At 46.3% G+C, this 13,368-nt stretch overlaps 1 protein-coding gene across 1 annotated transcript; it reads left to right on the top strand.

Annotated features, from left to right (window-relative positions):
• The first annotated feature begins 2,583 nt into the window (after window positions 1–2,583).
• Window positions 2,584–13,136, top strand: SERPINC1 (serpin family C member 1). The gene is made up of 7 exons (XM_025430266.3): window positions 2,584–2,802; window positions 4,198–4,567; window positions 4,878–5,093; window positions 5,905–6,042; window positions 7,771–8,161; window positions 9,551–9,615; window positions 12,907–13,136. Exons 1-7 carry the CDS (start codon window positions 2,762–2,764, stop codon window positions 13,081–13,083), a joined length of 1,398 nt encoding a protein of 465 aa, XP_025286051.1. The 5' UTR covers window positions 2,584–2,761; the 3' UTR covers window positions 13,084–13,136.
• The last annotated feature ends 232 nt before the right edge of the window (window positions 13,137–13,368 follow it).

Genomic DNA, 13,368 nt, shown 5'->3' on the forward strand with positions numbered 1-13,368 from the left:
AATAAATAAATAAATAAATAAATAACTGGCTTGTACTCAAAAAATGATTTAAAAAAAGAGCAACTTTGGGATGCCTGAGTGGCTCAGTGGTTGAGATTTGCCTTTGGCTTAGGGTGTGATCCCAGAGTCCTGGGATTGAGTCCCGCATCAGGCTTCCTCGCATGGACCTTGCTTCTCCTCCTGCCTGTGTCTCTGCCTCTCTCTCTGTGTGTCTCTCATGAATAAAGAAATAAAACCTTAAAACAAACAAACAAAAAAAAGAGAGCAACTTTTCCAAACCAGAAGACACTAGAGACATGGCACCCTTCTGGCTGGATTTACCATCTTCCAGTAATTTGCCAAAAGAACAACACAAAGAGAAAGAGGAGAGTCACATCTGTAGCCACATCTGTAAGGACTCTAAGGACTCTTAGGAAACATCAGGTTCTTCCTTTTGGCCACATACAGGCAAATCTATAAGAAAGATGATATGTACACGTCAAGGAGATGGGCACTGTGCTGAAAGGAATGCCCCATCAAGGTTAACATGACAAAACTGGAAAAGTCAACAGTGCTGTTGGCATTGTTGTAGACAAATTAAGGGCAAGATTTTTGCCTAAAAGAATTAATGTACATATTGAGCGTATTGGGCATTGTAAGAACTGAGATAGCTTCGTGAAACCTGTGAAGGAAAATCATCAGAAAAAGAAGCCAGAGAGAAAGATACTTGGGTTTAATTGAAGCACCAGCCCACTCCACCCAGGGAAACACACTGAGAACCAACAGAAAGGAGCCATAGAACCCATTTCCTATGAACTTATGGCATGAAGGGTGTAGAAAAAATAAAAGACCTCTGGACTATAAATGAAAGAGAGAGGGAGAGGGAGACATGGTAACTAAATGCAATTTGTGATCTTAGAAAAGGAAAAAAAAATTGCAAGATGGGACACTAAAGTCTCCAGGACTCCTTCAAGTGTGCATAAAGTCAAAATTTAATTACAGTTTTTAATAATACTTAAATGTTACTTAGCAAGATTACAAAAGGATCCTGAAGGCAAGAAGTTTGAGAACCACTGCTATAAAAAAACATTAGTGGGACAACTGGCAAACTTAGGTTACAATTTATAGATTTGAATATAATACTATATCATCAGTTTTTCTGACTTTGATCATTGTACTGTGATTGTGTAAGGGTGTGTCCTTGTTTTTAGGAACCTCACACTATTTAGAGATAAAGGGACATTATGTCTGCAACTTACTCCCAAATAGTACAGAAAAATAATATGTATGACATAAAAATATATAATATATGAATTATACCTATGATTGTACCACTTTCAAAGAATCTTCAATCTCACAGAAGGCATACTTACCTTTGAATACTGTTTCAGCAGTCCATATGGTATTGGTTTTGGCTATTTAGGAAGAGGAAAATATAAATAAACCTACCCTTTATCTCCATTAATTTGAATTCATTTAATCTCTCCAAAAACTTAAAGTAAAAATAATGTTATACACAAAGAAATAGGATTTGGTTTCTTTGCTTTTAAAGAAGTATCTTGGGAAAAAATTAAAAGTATCTCAGGAAGCCTGGGTGGCTCAGTGGTTGAGGGTCTGCATTCGGCTCAGGTTGTGATCCTGGGGTCCTGGAATCAAGTGAGTCCCACATTGGGCTCCCTGTGGGAGGTCTGCTTCTCTCTCTGCCGATGTCGCTGTGTCTCTCATGAATAAATAAATTCTTAAAAACAAACAAACAAACAAACAAATAAATAGAAGTATCTCAAGGGTGCCTGGTTGGCTCAGTCAGTAGAGCATGAGTCTTGATCTTGGGGTTGTGAATATGGGGTTGGATGTAGAGATTACTTAAAGTCTTTAAAAAAATTTTTCAGGGCAGCCCCAGTGGCACAGCGGTTTAGTGCCGCCTGTAGCCCGGGGCGTGATCCTGGAGACCCGGGATCGAGTCCCACATCGGGCTCTCTGCATGGAGCCTGCTTCTCTCTCTGCCTCTCTTTTGCTCTCTCTGAATAAATAAATAAATAAATAAATAAATAAATAAATAAATAAATAAATAAATCTTAAAAAAAATTTTTTTTTCAGAAGTAGCATGTTTTTTGTTTTTTGTTTTTGTTTTTTAGCTGCCTCATACTTTGTCTCCTGATCCCCAAGTGGGGTCAGTTACTCCCCTGTATGTCCTGGGCTGGGTCGTGGACACGTGGGCCTTGTTTTGGAATGATCTCCCCTCTGACCAGCTATTATGGACTCTCTCTCTGTCTCCTGAAAGAGAGCTGTAAAAGAGAGCATATTGTCCTGAGCGGGGAGAAGGCTAGAAGTTTCTGGACATTCAAGTTGGCTGGTCATCTTCAACTATTTTCTACTTCCTGGTTTGGTTAACTAGGAAAAAAAAAATTCCTGAAGGCAAAGTTTTCAGTCAGGCATTTTCTGACCAAGTTTGAATTTGAGAACATGTCCTCCTCTTTCCTCTTTTATAAATATAAAGAAGAGAGTGAAGGCGTATGGGTAAGAGAGGTGGGCCTTGCCTTCCCTCGACCTGACTGAACTTTAAAACTTCTCTACTAATTAAACAACACTGGGCTCTACACTTTGCTTAACCCTGGAAGCTGGTCATCAGCCTTTGACCTCACTTTTCCCCTCGTCACCAGCTCCCTCCCCCACTCCAGCTTCGGGAACCTCAGTCAGATTCAGAGGAAAGAACCAGTTTTCAGAGGGATCGCCTCAGAACGCACTACCTCCACTCGCCCGGCCCTGTGGAAGATTAGTGACCATGTTTTCCAATGGGATAGGAATGATAGCTGCTGGAAAAAGGTAAGAGAGGCAACTCTTCTCTTTTGCATGCCCTCGTTGGGTTTTTTGACCTTTGAAGTTCTCCTGAGGATGGCCTCAACACCTTCGAGAAAACCAGGCCCTCTTCCTGGTAGTTACAATAAAAGATGTGTTTGGAAGACGTCATTCGGAGCGCCCTTCCTCCCACCCCCTCTTGGGGTCAGCCACACCTTGGGTCCTCGAGCCCACAGAACAGAAGCGGTGTCTTCCCTGTGGTAAAGGTGCGGTGTCAGCACCAGCGCCCACAGCAGCCCAGCAGACGCTCCAACTCGGATTCCCAGCCACACAGGGGAAGAGAGGGGAAATGTAACCCGTGAGGGTCTCCCCACTCCTTGTTTGCTGCTGCTTCTACTCAACTGCCCCTGCTGCAAGCTCTCAGACACCTTAGACTCTAGGACAGCGGCCCTGTTCCCTGGCCTCACAGTGAGGGCCCCTCTTGCCTCGATAGCACACACATTCCCTTCCTGACCTGCTTGTTTTAGGAGGCTACAAGTGAGGCTGTGCACCACCATCTTGTTTCCTTTCCCCCACGAACGACGCTCCCCGACCCCCCTCAGCCTCCACTGGTGTTTCCAAATGTAGCTGAGGGACCAAAACGGAAACAAAAGGCAAGCAAGGTGGGGAAATGAATGGCGAGGTTCTCTCTCTCTCTCTCTCTCTGCTTCTTCACTCTGCCCTCTGAGTCTCCCTGAGTGTCTCCGCTTCTCTCCCACTTGGTGCCTCTGTTCTTAAAGTTAGCCTCACCCCACACAAGAAGCCGAGTACCCCTCGGGCCCCCCAGCTCCCAGCCAGCCGGGCACTGGCCCGCAGACCACGTCACCGAGCTCTCTCCGCCTTGTGTGTGGCTGGAGCTGGAGGCCTGGGGGGCTTCGACCCTTGGGGGCTTCGCGCAGTTCATTCCTTCCCACCCCTATTGTATGACTGAAGTCTCTGCTGCATCAATCAAAATCTGCAGCCCTTTCTTATCCAGGTGAAACTATCCATTTCTGAGGCCTTTCCTAAACAGCGCCTGTAAATGGCTCCTTCTCTTGCCCTAAGTCCCCTGGACACTAACGCTCTCTGCCTGTTTTTCATGCGTGCATGTCCCATCTCACCAACTGGAAGCTTGGCATTCTTTATTTCTTCCAGCCCGGGGCACACGAATACTTTATAGACATCGGTTGCTTTAATAGTTGCTTTTGATTTCAACCTGACTCTCCACTTGCCAGGAGTCCAGGGCTGGACTTGTCCTGGGCCCTTGTACTTTGCAAAGGCCCGTGCCCGCCCCCTGGCCACACCAGCTGGGCTGGAATCCTACGCTTTGCTGGGCCTGTGCTGGGCAGTGGGGACAGGGGTTCTTCCAGCCAAAGCTTAACTCACCTTTCTGTCCCCCTACAGGAGGACGTGTCTCCTGTCCTTGCTGCTCATTGGCCTCTGGGGCTGTGTGGTCTGTCCGTGGAGCCCGGGGGAGGACATCTGCACAGCCAAGCCTCGGGACATTCCTGTGAATCCCATGTGCATTTACCGTTCCCCAGAGAAGAAGGCAGTTGAGGACGAGGGCGCAGAGCAGAAGATCCCCGAGGCCACCAACCGGCGAGTCTGGGAACTGTCAAGAGCCAATTCCCGCTTCGCCACTGCCTTCTATCAGCACGTGGCAGACTCCAAGAATGACAACGACAACATTTTCCTCTCGCCCCTGAGTATCTCCACAGCTTTTGCTATGACCAAGCTGGGAGCTTGTAACAACACCCTCAAGCAGCTGATGGAGGTACAGTCCGAAGCCTCCCCGCCCAGCCTCGTTCCTGGACACCCCAGAAAGCATGTATTGACCTAGTGCCCATTAGAGACTCTAGTGGCATCTCAGTCTCCTTGTGCTTTTCCCCTTTCTCTTTCCTACCCTTTATTCTCCTTTTAGCCATTTATTCACTCAGAAAACATGGGCTGAGTATTTACGGCCGTGCCAGGTGCCGCTCTCGAAGGAGCTCATACGTGAGGCGGCTACTGGTCGGGGGCCGACCAGCACTGTGCTCCCACCAGGTCAGCCAGGCTTCTCCACCATTTTCTTTTGGCTTCTACAGGTTTTCAAGTTTGATACCATCTCTGAGAAAACGTCCGATCAGGTGCACTTTTTCTTTGCCAAACTCAACTGCCGACTCTACCGAAAAGCCAATAAGTCCTCTGAGTTGGTATCAGCCAACCGCCTTTTTGGAGACAAATCACTCACCTTTAATGAGACCTATCAGGACATCAGTGAGGCCGTATACGGAGCCAAGCTCCAGCCCCTGGACTTCAAGGTGAGTTGCCAAAGTCGTCCCTGACCCCAGAGTTCTTCCTCTCCACTCAGAGGTTGAGAAGGTAGAGAAGCAGGATCCCGGATCCAACTGAACCCTTCTGTGCTGGCTGAAGGCAGATTGGGGGTGGGGAGTGACTGGAAGTCAGGACCCCTGGAATACATCTTTTTGCTTGAAACCTGAGAAATCAATGGTATCTATGTCCTAGATTGTAGTGGCTGCTCTGAAAAAGTTGTATAAGTGAGAAATTCTCCATTTCATCCACCAAGACAAAAAAAAAAAATACTCTGGAGATGCCAGTCCTACAAGACACTTTATTTAATTTTTAAGAATTACCATGGTCAGATAGAACTGATGTATGGTGCATGTTGTATTCTCCTTTTGGAGATTCATGAAGCCCCTGAGCCTATTAAGTTTTCTGACAAGTCCTGCAACAATGAAGTCTATTGGCTTTTTTCAATCAGCATTTCCCAGTTTTTCTTGACCGCGTGGGCATCCTTCCTGCCCCCCCCCCCCCCCGCATAACTCACAGCTTCCCAGAGAACATGTCAGAGAAAATAACATTTTGTTTTTTTTTCCCAGACTATTTTCTTCTTTTCTGTTTCTCCTTCTTTCTCTTTCTTCTGTTAATAGTTCCCGACCATATGGAAGATTCGTGGCATTATACTAGATATGTAAGGTCTTCTCAATCTGGATTAGAGTGGGAGATGTGGAAAAGGGCAAAGGGCTGATGAATAAAATGAAATACTGCGTGGGGAAGTGGAGAAGCCCACCGAAAGCACAGGTGGGTAGGTGTGTTTCCTATTCTCCTCAGGAAAATGCAGAGCAGTCCAGAATGATCATCAACAAATGGGTATCCAATAAGACCCATGGGCGTATCACTGACGTGGTGCCCCCGGATGCCATCGACGAGCTCACGGTCCTGGTGCTGGTCAACACCATTTACTTCAAGGTACTCAAAATGACTCTGGAGAGACCCAGAGATCTTCCTCTTGTACTTCCAGTTCACCTTTTTTCACACCATTAGGCATTAGATGAATCGTCTCTGAGAAATGGTCCATGCATGGCTTGTGCAGAAATACAAATTTACTGGCAGTCTAGAATCATGTCTGGGGCCATGGCTGCTGGCCTGAGGTCCAGAGGGGCCTCGTAATGTCTCTGGGCCCAAGGAAGAGGGTACACACTCACAAACTCAGCATGCCCAGCTGCGAAGTACGAGTGGTGATGAACTCTCATGCATGTGACAATTTTTGCTCTCCAGCTAACTCCATTTTGAAATCTGGAACAAAATGTCCAACTCTATTGATAGTCCTCAGTGATGAGGTTTTCTCCATCATCCTGGAGCAGCTTCTACAAGTGACTAAAAGCTCCCCTTGCCTGAAGTTTCTGAACTTCCAAGTGCCAGGCTCGCCCCAAATTTTGCAGATGCCCTGTGATTTGATTCTGCAGATGGCTTTGTCTTTTTCAGAGTCAAGAGTTCTAAAGGTGGTTCCAATTTAGGAAGGAGAATGAGGGAGAGGGGACCGGGAATAAGCAGACCATTGATACTCAGTAGGACCTCACATTTAAGACGGGGGGGACTTGTGGCACCTCTACCCATCCTGGGTTCTGTCCCATGAGCATCCTGACCACCACACAGGGCATGGGAAGTTAGCAAGCCTGTCACTGCTATTGCCAACCACTCTGTCTCTTGGGGTTTTCCTCTCCCCAAGAGTGGAGGAGGTTGAAGTTACACAATGTGTGCTGCCTTTTATAGTTTACAGAACGCTTCGCTGTTTATTAACCCTCTTTATTCTCATAAAGAATAGCATACATAAGACCTTGGGCCTCTCAGAGAGATCACTTAGTTTAAATCCTGACTCTCCCATTTCTGCTGTGTGAACTCAGGTGAGCTACGGAGACCTTTCTTTGCCTCCAACGCTGCATCTATAAAGTGGTAATAATGATACACCTACCTTACAGGGTTGCTGAGAGGACTGAATAAGTGAATGCAGGTAAAATGTTTAGAGCAGTGCCTGGCACCCAGGAGGCATCCTGCAAACGTTAGCAATCACCAGCTCCTAGTTTTACAGATGAGGACCCATCACTCCAGGAGTTAAACGACTTGCCCCAAAATCAACCAGCCAGAATCTGACAAGGAATGGTAATTACATCTCAGAAAGTTCAGAGGGATGTCTCGTAGCCCAGGGTCCCTCCCTCTTGGAGCAGGAAATTAGCTAGGACTCATCCTCTGCCTGGCAAGGCTCCCAGACAACCCCCTGGGTTATTATCTGTGTCTGGCCTTTACTTATCAGGGGTGGAGTCCAGCATCTTGGAGGACAGTCTTTGAGAAAGAGGCTGGTGGGAGGCAGAAAGCAAAAAGGCAATTAGATTTAAACTCAAAAAGACATTTGTGAAAAGGTCAATGGGTTGTTCTTGGTTTTAGTTTTTATTTTTCTAGTTACAAAGCAAATAAACAGCCACCACTGAAAATCTGAGAAACACAGAAAAGTTCACAGAAAAAACCCGTGACAATTCCATTACTCTGACATAGTTGTCGTTAACCTTTTCATCCATATCCTGCTAACCTTTTCTTCTACTAATTCTGCCTCCTATTAGGGTGATAAAATAATGTGACTATTCTCCTATGGATGGTTTTGGCCTTCTCGCCATGATTCTCCCACTCAGTGTCTCCTCCCAGGGCCTGTGGAAGTCCAAGTTCAGTCCCGAGAACACGAGGAAGGAGCTATTCTACAAGGCAGGTGGAGAGTCATGCTCGGTGTCCATGATGTACCAGGAAGGCAAGTTCCGCTACCGGCGGGTGGCAGAAGGCACCCAGGTGCTCGAGCTGCCCTTCAAGGGGGACGACATCACCATGGTGCTCATCCTGCCCAAGCCTGAGAAGAGCCTGGCCAAGGTGGAGCAGGAGCTCACCCCGGAGGTGCTGCAGGAATGGCTGGATGAAATGACGGAGACCCTGCTGGTGGTCCACATGCCCTGCTTCCGCATGGAGGACAGCTTCAGCGTGAAGGAGCGCCTGCAGGACATGGGCCTCGTGGACCTGTTCAACCCCGAGAAGTCCAGGCTCCCAGGTGAGCCTAGGAAGGATGTGTTTTCTTGCCCCTGCTGCCCAAGGCAGTCTGAGCAGAGGTGGAAGACTTGGGGAAAGAGAAAAAAGCAATGGGTCAGGACACCTGGACCCTAATCCCTGTTCCACTGCTAACTTGGGGAGACCCCTTCCTTCCCAAGGTCTGCTTCCTCTTCCGGTTCCCGGGGAGTTTGCGCTTGGATCTCCAGGGGCCCAGCTGTCACTGGAATGCTTTGAGACTGTAACTGGTATGGGAGATGGGACCAAGTAGAGAACTTGAAAAGAGAGCAGAATTCAGAGCAAAGATACGATTCAGAGCTGAGGACACTTGGTGCCACAAAATATGCAGAGCTGACGTTGAATAGCCTGATATTCCAAAGGCCTCATGAGTTTTCCTTAAAGTTACTTGGACAACAGATGCAGCCAACCTTCCCCAGGGAGGCTTAAGTAACAGTGTTCTGTTGTCTTGGTTCCTACAGTCTACCATCCTTTAAAAATATGTACTTAGAATATCTTTTAAAAAAAGAAGTTTAGGGATCCCTGGGTGGCGCAGTGGTTTGGCGCCTGCCTTTGGCCCAGGGCGCGATCCTGGAGACCCGGGATCGAATCCCACATCGGGCTCCCGGTGCATGGAGCCTGCTTCTCCCTCTGCCTGTGTCTCTGCCTCTCTCTTTCTCTCATGAATAAATAAATAAAATCTTTATTTAAAAAAAAAAAAGAAGTTTATTATGTCAGGTAACTGGATTTACTTTTTTTTTTTTTTTTAATTTATGATAGTCACAGAGAGAGAGATGCAGAGACATAGGCAGAGGGAGAAGCAGGCTCCATGCACCGGGAGCCCGACGTGGAATTCGATCCTGGGTCTCTAGGATTGTGCCCTGGGCCAAAGGCAGGCGCTAAACCGCTGCACCACCCAGGGATCCCTGAATTTACTTTTAATAGGCTGCCAATAAGCAAGGTCTAACCAGGGGTGCCTGACTGGCTCAGTTGGAAGAACATGGGACTCTTGATCTCAAGGTCATGAGTTTGAGCCCCACGCTGGGTGTAGAAATTACTTAAATACAACTTAAAAAAATTAAATTAGGCCTAACCAACTTCTCTCTTGAAAGTGTTGCCAGACTGGAAAGAAAGACATTCCTACTAGGTGGAGTGAGTTTTTCTTTGAGAACAGAGTCCCCTGCCTCCTTTTGAGAGCTGAAGCATGAGATTAAATTCACAGAAGCCAGGCTAGAAAAGCTTACAGTACTTTATTCTTTTTAACATGTATTTACTTATTATTTAGGGAGTATCATTAGGTGAGGGTTCAGGATTTTTATTTTCCGGAAAAAGCCTTTCTGTGGGTTGAAGCCAACTTTCTCCCATTTCACAGAACCTTCTCTGGTCTTCCTTCTAGGTATTGTTGCAGAAGGCCGGAATGACCTCTTTGTCTCAGATGCATTCCACAAGGCCTTTCTTGAGGTGGGTACGCCTTCCTTTGCTCTCTTCTTACGCTGTTTCTTTATTCTCAGGCAAATTCATTTTTCAGTACATCAATATCTCATGTGACTTGGAACTTTGGAGTTCTTGCTCCATTGGGTCTATGGCCTTAAGGCAGGTGCGTGAATAGCAGGACACACTGTGGAAGAAGGCATGTTCCCAGTGGCCTTCAAACCCCAGATCTGTAGCCCCCTCCTCCATGAGGCCTCCATAAGACAGCCCTCTCCTGGAGTCCTCATGGTCCAATTGCCCCACCCTCCCTCCCGCTACTTCTCCTCAAACAGATCAAACAGGAAAACAGACATCTAGGGGAGGGTGACACAGGAAAAGAAGCCAACCAAGACTACTGAGAAGGAGTTCAGAGGAGAACCAGGAAAGTCGGGGCTCACGGAAACCCAGGGAGGAGTTAGAAGGAAACAGCATCTAGTAACAAGATTGAAAATTGACCAAAGGTTACCACTCCCCGAGGAATTTAGAACAGTGGGGCACATGCCTGATTGTAACAGCTGAAGAGCAAAAGGAGGGTAAAGAAGAGGAGCTGACAAGAGTAGATCATGTCCTAAAGTATGTTCCAAAGAACTAGAACTCTAGACCACACTGCAAAAAACAAAGTTTGGTGGTCAAATAAATATATATCCTCTTCTTAGGAAATTACCAATGCACATTGGCATTTTAGCATCTAAGAAGTTCCACAGTGAAAAAAACCGGTTCAATATTGCTTAACTGGGGATCCCTGGATGGCTCAGCGGTTTACCGCCTGCCTTTGGCCCAGGGCATGATTCTGGAGTCCTGGGATCAAGTCCCACGTTAGGCTCCTAGCATGGAGCCTGCTTCTCCCTCTGCCTGTGTCTCTGCCTCTCTCTCTCTCTCTCTCTCTTTTATAAATAAATAAATCTTTAAAAAAATATATATATTGCTTAACCTACCAAAGGGGAGGTGGGTGGCTGGGGGAATGGGGGAAATAGGAGATGGGGATTAAGGAGGGCACTTGCCATGATGAGCACCAGGTAATGTATGCAATTGTTGCAACACTATATTATAGACCTGAAACTAAGATAACACTGTAGGTTAACTAACTGGAATTAAAATAAAAACTTAAAAATATATATTGCTTAACCTAGTGTTTCCCCCACTCAAGCGCCCATGGAACCCTTCACTAGAGTAATAGTATGTAAAGCCTGTAGAAACTCTGGTTCTCAAATATTGAACCATGGACCAATAGCGTTAGTTAAGTGGGCTTGAGCCTTGCAGAATCCAGGATGGGGCCTGAGAGTCAGCATACTTACAAAGCTCCTCTAGAGATTTTAGTCCATAAGCAGGTTTGGGAAGCACTGTTCTCAGGGGGACCTGGGCTATGAGGAAAAGGAGATGGCCACTGGTAGGGACGATCACAGGATTGAGGAAACCGCAAAGAAAAGGTTATGGTCAAAGAGAGTTTCAGAGCGTGGTGCCAGTAGATACAGTGGCCGAGTACAAGCTCAGTGAGAAAATGTAGTCAGGAGGAACGTGGAGGGATCAAAGGACTAAAGGGAGGCAGAATAGTCACAAGAGTGAGGAGAAGCAATAGCTTGAAAAAAAGACTATGTCTGAGGATAGTATAATTATTATAATTTCTGAGAGATGGCAAGTTCAAGACATGGCCATGGGACTGGTTTGCTTAAGTCAAGTGAAGGTAATGCTCATTGGGGTTAATGAGAAGAAAGGAAGGGGAGGTTAGGGTGTGTAATGGGTCTCCTACCAACCTATTTTAATTGTCTACATCGAATGATTGCAGGAGTTAGGGTGGACAGAAAGGCTATGAGCTAGGTGCCAAAATCCTCAATGTGGGGTTGTAATCCGTAGGACAATAGGTGTCAGTGACCTGCAGGACAACAGCAAGAGCAGAGGGCTGTATCTTAAAGGTAATGAGGTCAGACCCAGGGATTTTACAAGAGTACTGGACTAATGGTTTTGGAAGTATAAATGACACACCACTGACACCCTCTTCTACATGAAGGGAAGCATACTTAGGGAGACTGCAAGGAAAGCTATGTCCTAGGTATTTTAGCGATGATTGAAAAATCCTCCCCTAAGGACCCTAATTAGACATCAACTCAGACAGACACCCTTGATGGCTTTGACTTACCATTAGGGAGAAGCAGAGGTCCAGATTCATTTTATTCCCCTTAGGCCACTAAACAATGGCACAAGGTTCCTCCGTAGCTCTAGGAACAAAGTTGCTTTTCTTGAAAACCTTGGGAACCCAATATATAGGACCCCAACTGATTATAGATCTCCTGGAAAGCCGTTAGAAGTCAGTATCTGGTTTGAATAAGATGATCCTGGTCGTGCAAAAGCTCTAGTCTGCTTACAAATCTAGTCTTAGAATGACCATGAAACTGCACGGGGAGATGGGGGCAGTAGGGTAGGGAAGTAGGGAAGAGGAGTGATGCGGAGACAATATCTTCAACCAGCTCTACAAAGCTCAGGGATCTGAAGTGCTTTCATTAAGAGGCAGGAACAGAGTTTTGGTGCTATTCTGGGTCCCTAAGCAAAATTTTCTGAAGGCGTCTCTGGCAATTCTGCTTATCAGCAAGTTAAAATACCAATGTGTCAGACTGTTACTCCAACAAATACTCATCTCATTCAGCCAGAGGGCCCTTGTCTTTTCCTGAGTGGCTGTTTGGGGTTACAGCTGGGTCTTGATGTTCCAAGAGTGAACCTCTCTCAACTATAGAGTTCTGATCTTGAGTCAAATCTATTTTTATTTTTTTTAAAGATGTTATTTATTTATTCATGAGAGACAGAGACGGAGGCAGAGACATAGGCAGAGGGAGAAGCAGGTTCCTCATAGGGAGCCTGATGCGGGACTCAATCCCAGAACCCCAGGATCACACCCTGAGCCAAAGACAGACTCAATGGCTGAGCCACCCAGGTGTCCCGAGTCAAATCTCTTTGAGCATGTAGTACAAGATAACTCTCTTGTAATCCCACATACAACGGTGCTAGCCAGAAATGTGACAGCCTTGTGTGCATCCACATTCCTGGCTCAGAGTTATATGAATGGAACCCTTGTACTTACCCAGCACAAGACCTGGAGAAACACAAGTGCTTACATCAATATTCACTGGGTGAAAGAAGGAGTAAAAGCAGGGTTCTGTTGGGAATGCAGCCTGACCCAAGTGTACTTTTGACTGGAAAACAAATGTCATTTTGGAGAACTACGTGTCTGTGGATGATTCACTTTTCTCTAATGAACTGCAGAGGAGCTAATGTTTCTTGTTTGTTCTGCAGGTAAATGAGGAAGGCAGTGAAGCAGCAGCAAGTACTGTTATTGGGATTGCTGGCCGTTCGCTGAACCCCAACAGGGTGACCTTCAAGGCCAACAGGCCCTTCCTGGTTCTTATACGGGAAGTTGCTCTGAACACTATTATCTTCATGGGCAGAGTAGCCAACCCTTGTGATAACTGAAGTGTTCCATTTTGGTTTGTGATAGTAGTAAAAATAAACACAACTACTCCCAATTATGAATGGATTTTGCCACATGAAATGAAGACAAGGAAAGGAGAAATGGATAGAGATTCTATTGGGCATTTGGTCAACTGAGTGCTTTCAATCATTCTCTACCAGTGAGCACACTTGTGTCAAGAAAGTGATGGGGGTGGGAGGGTGAGGGAGGTGGTGCCTGGGTGGCTCAGTTAAGGATCCATGCAACTCTTGATCTCTGCTCAGGTCGTGATCTCATGGTCCAGGGAT

The sequence above is a fragment of the Canis lupus genome, chromosome 7 (genome assembly GCF_003254725.2).
Source record: "Canis lupus dingo isolate Sandy chromosome 7, ASM325472v2, whole genome shotgun sequence".
Taxonomy (NCBI): Eukaryota; Metazoa; Chordata; class Mammalia; order Carnivora; family Canidae; genus Canis; species Canis lupus.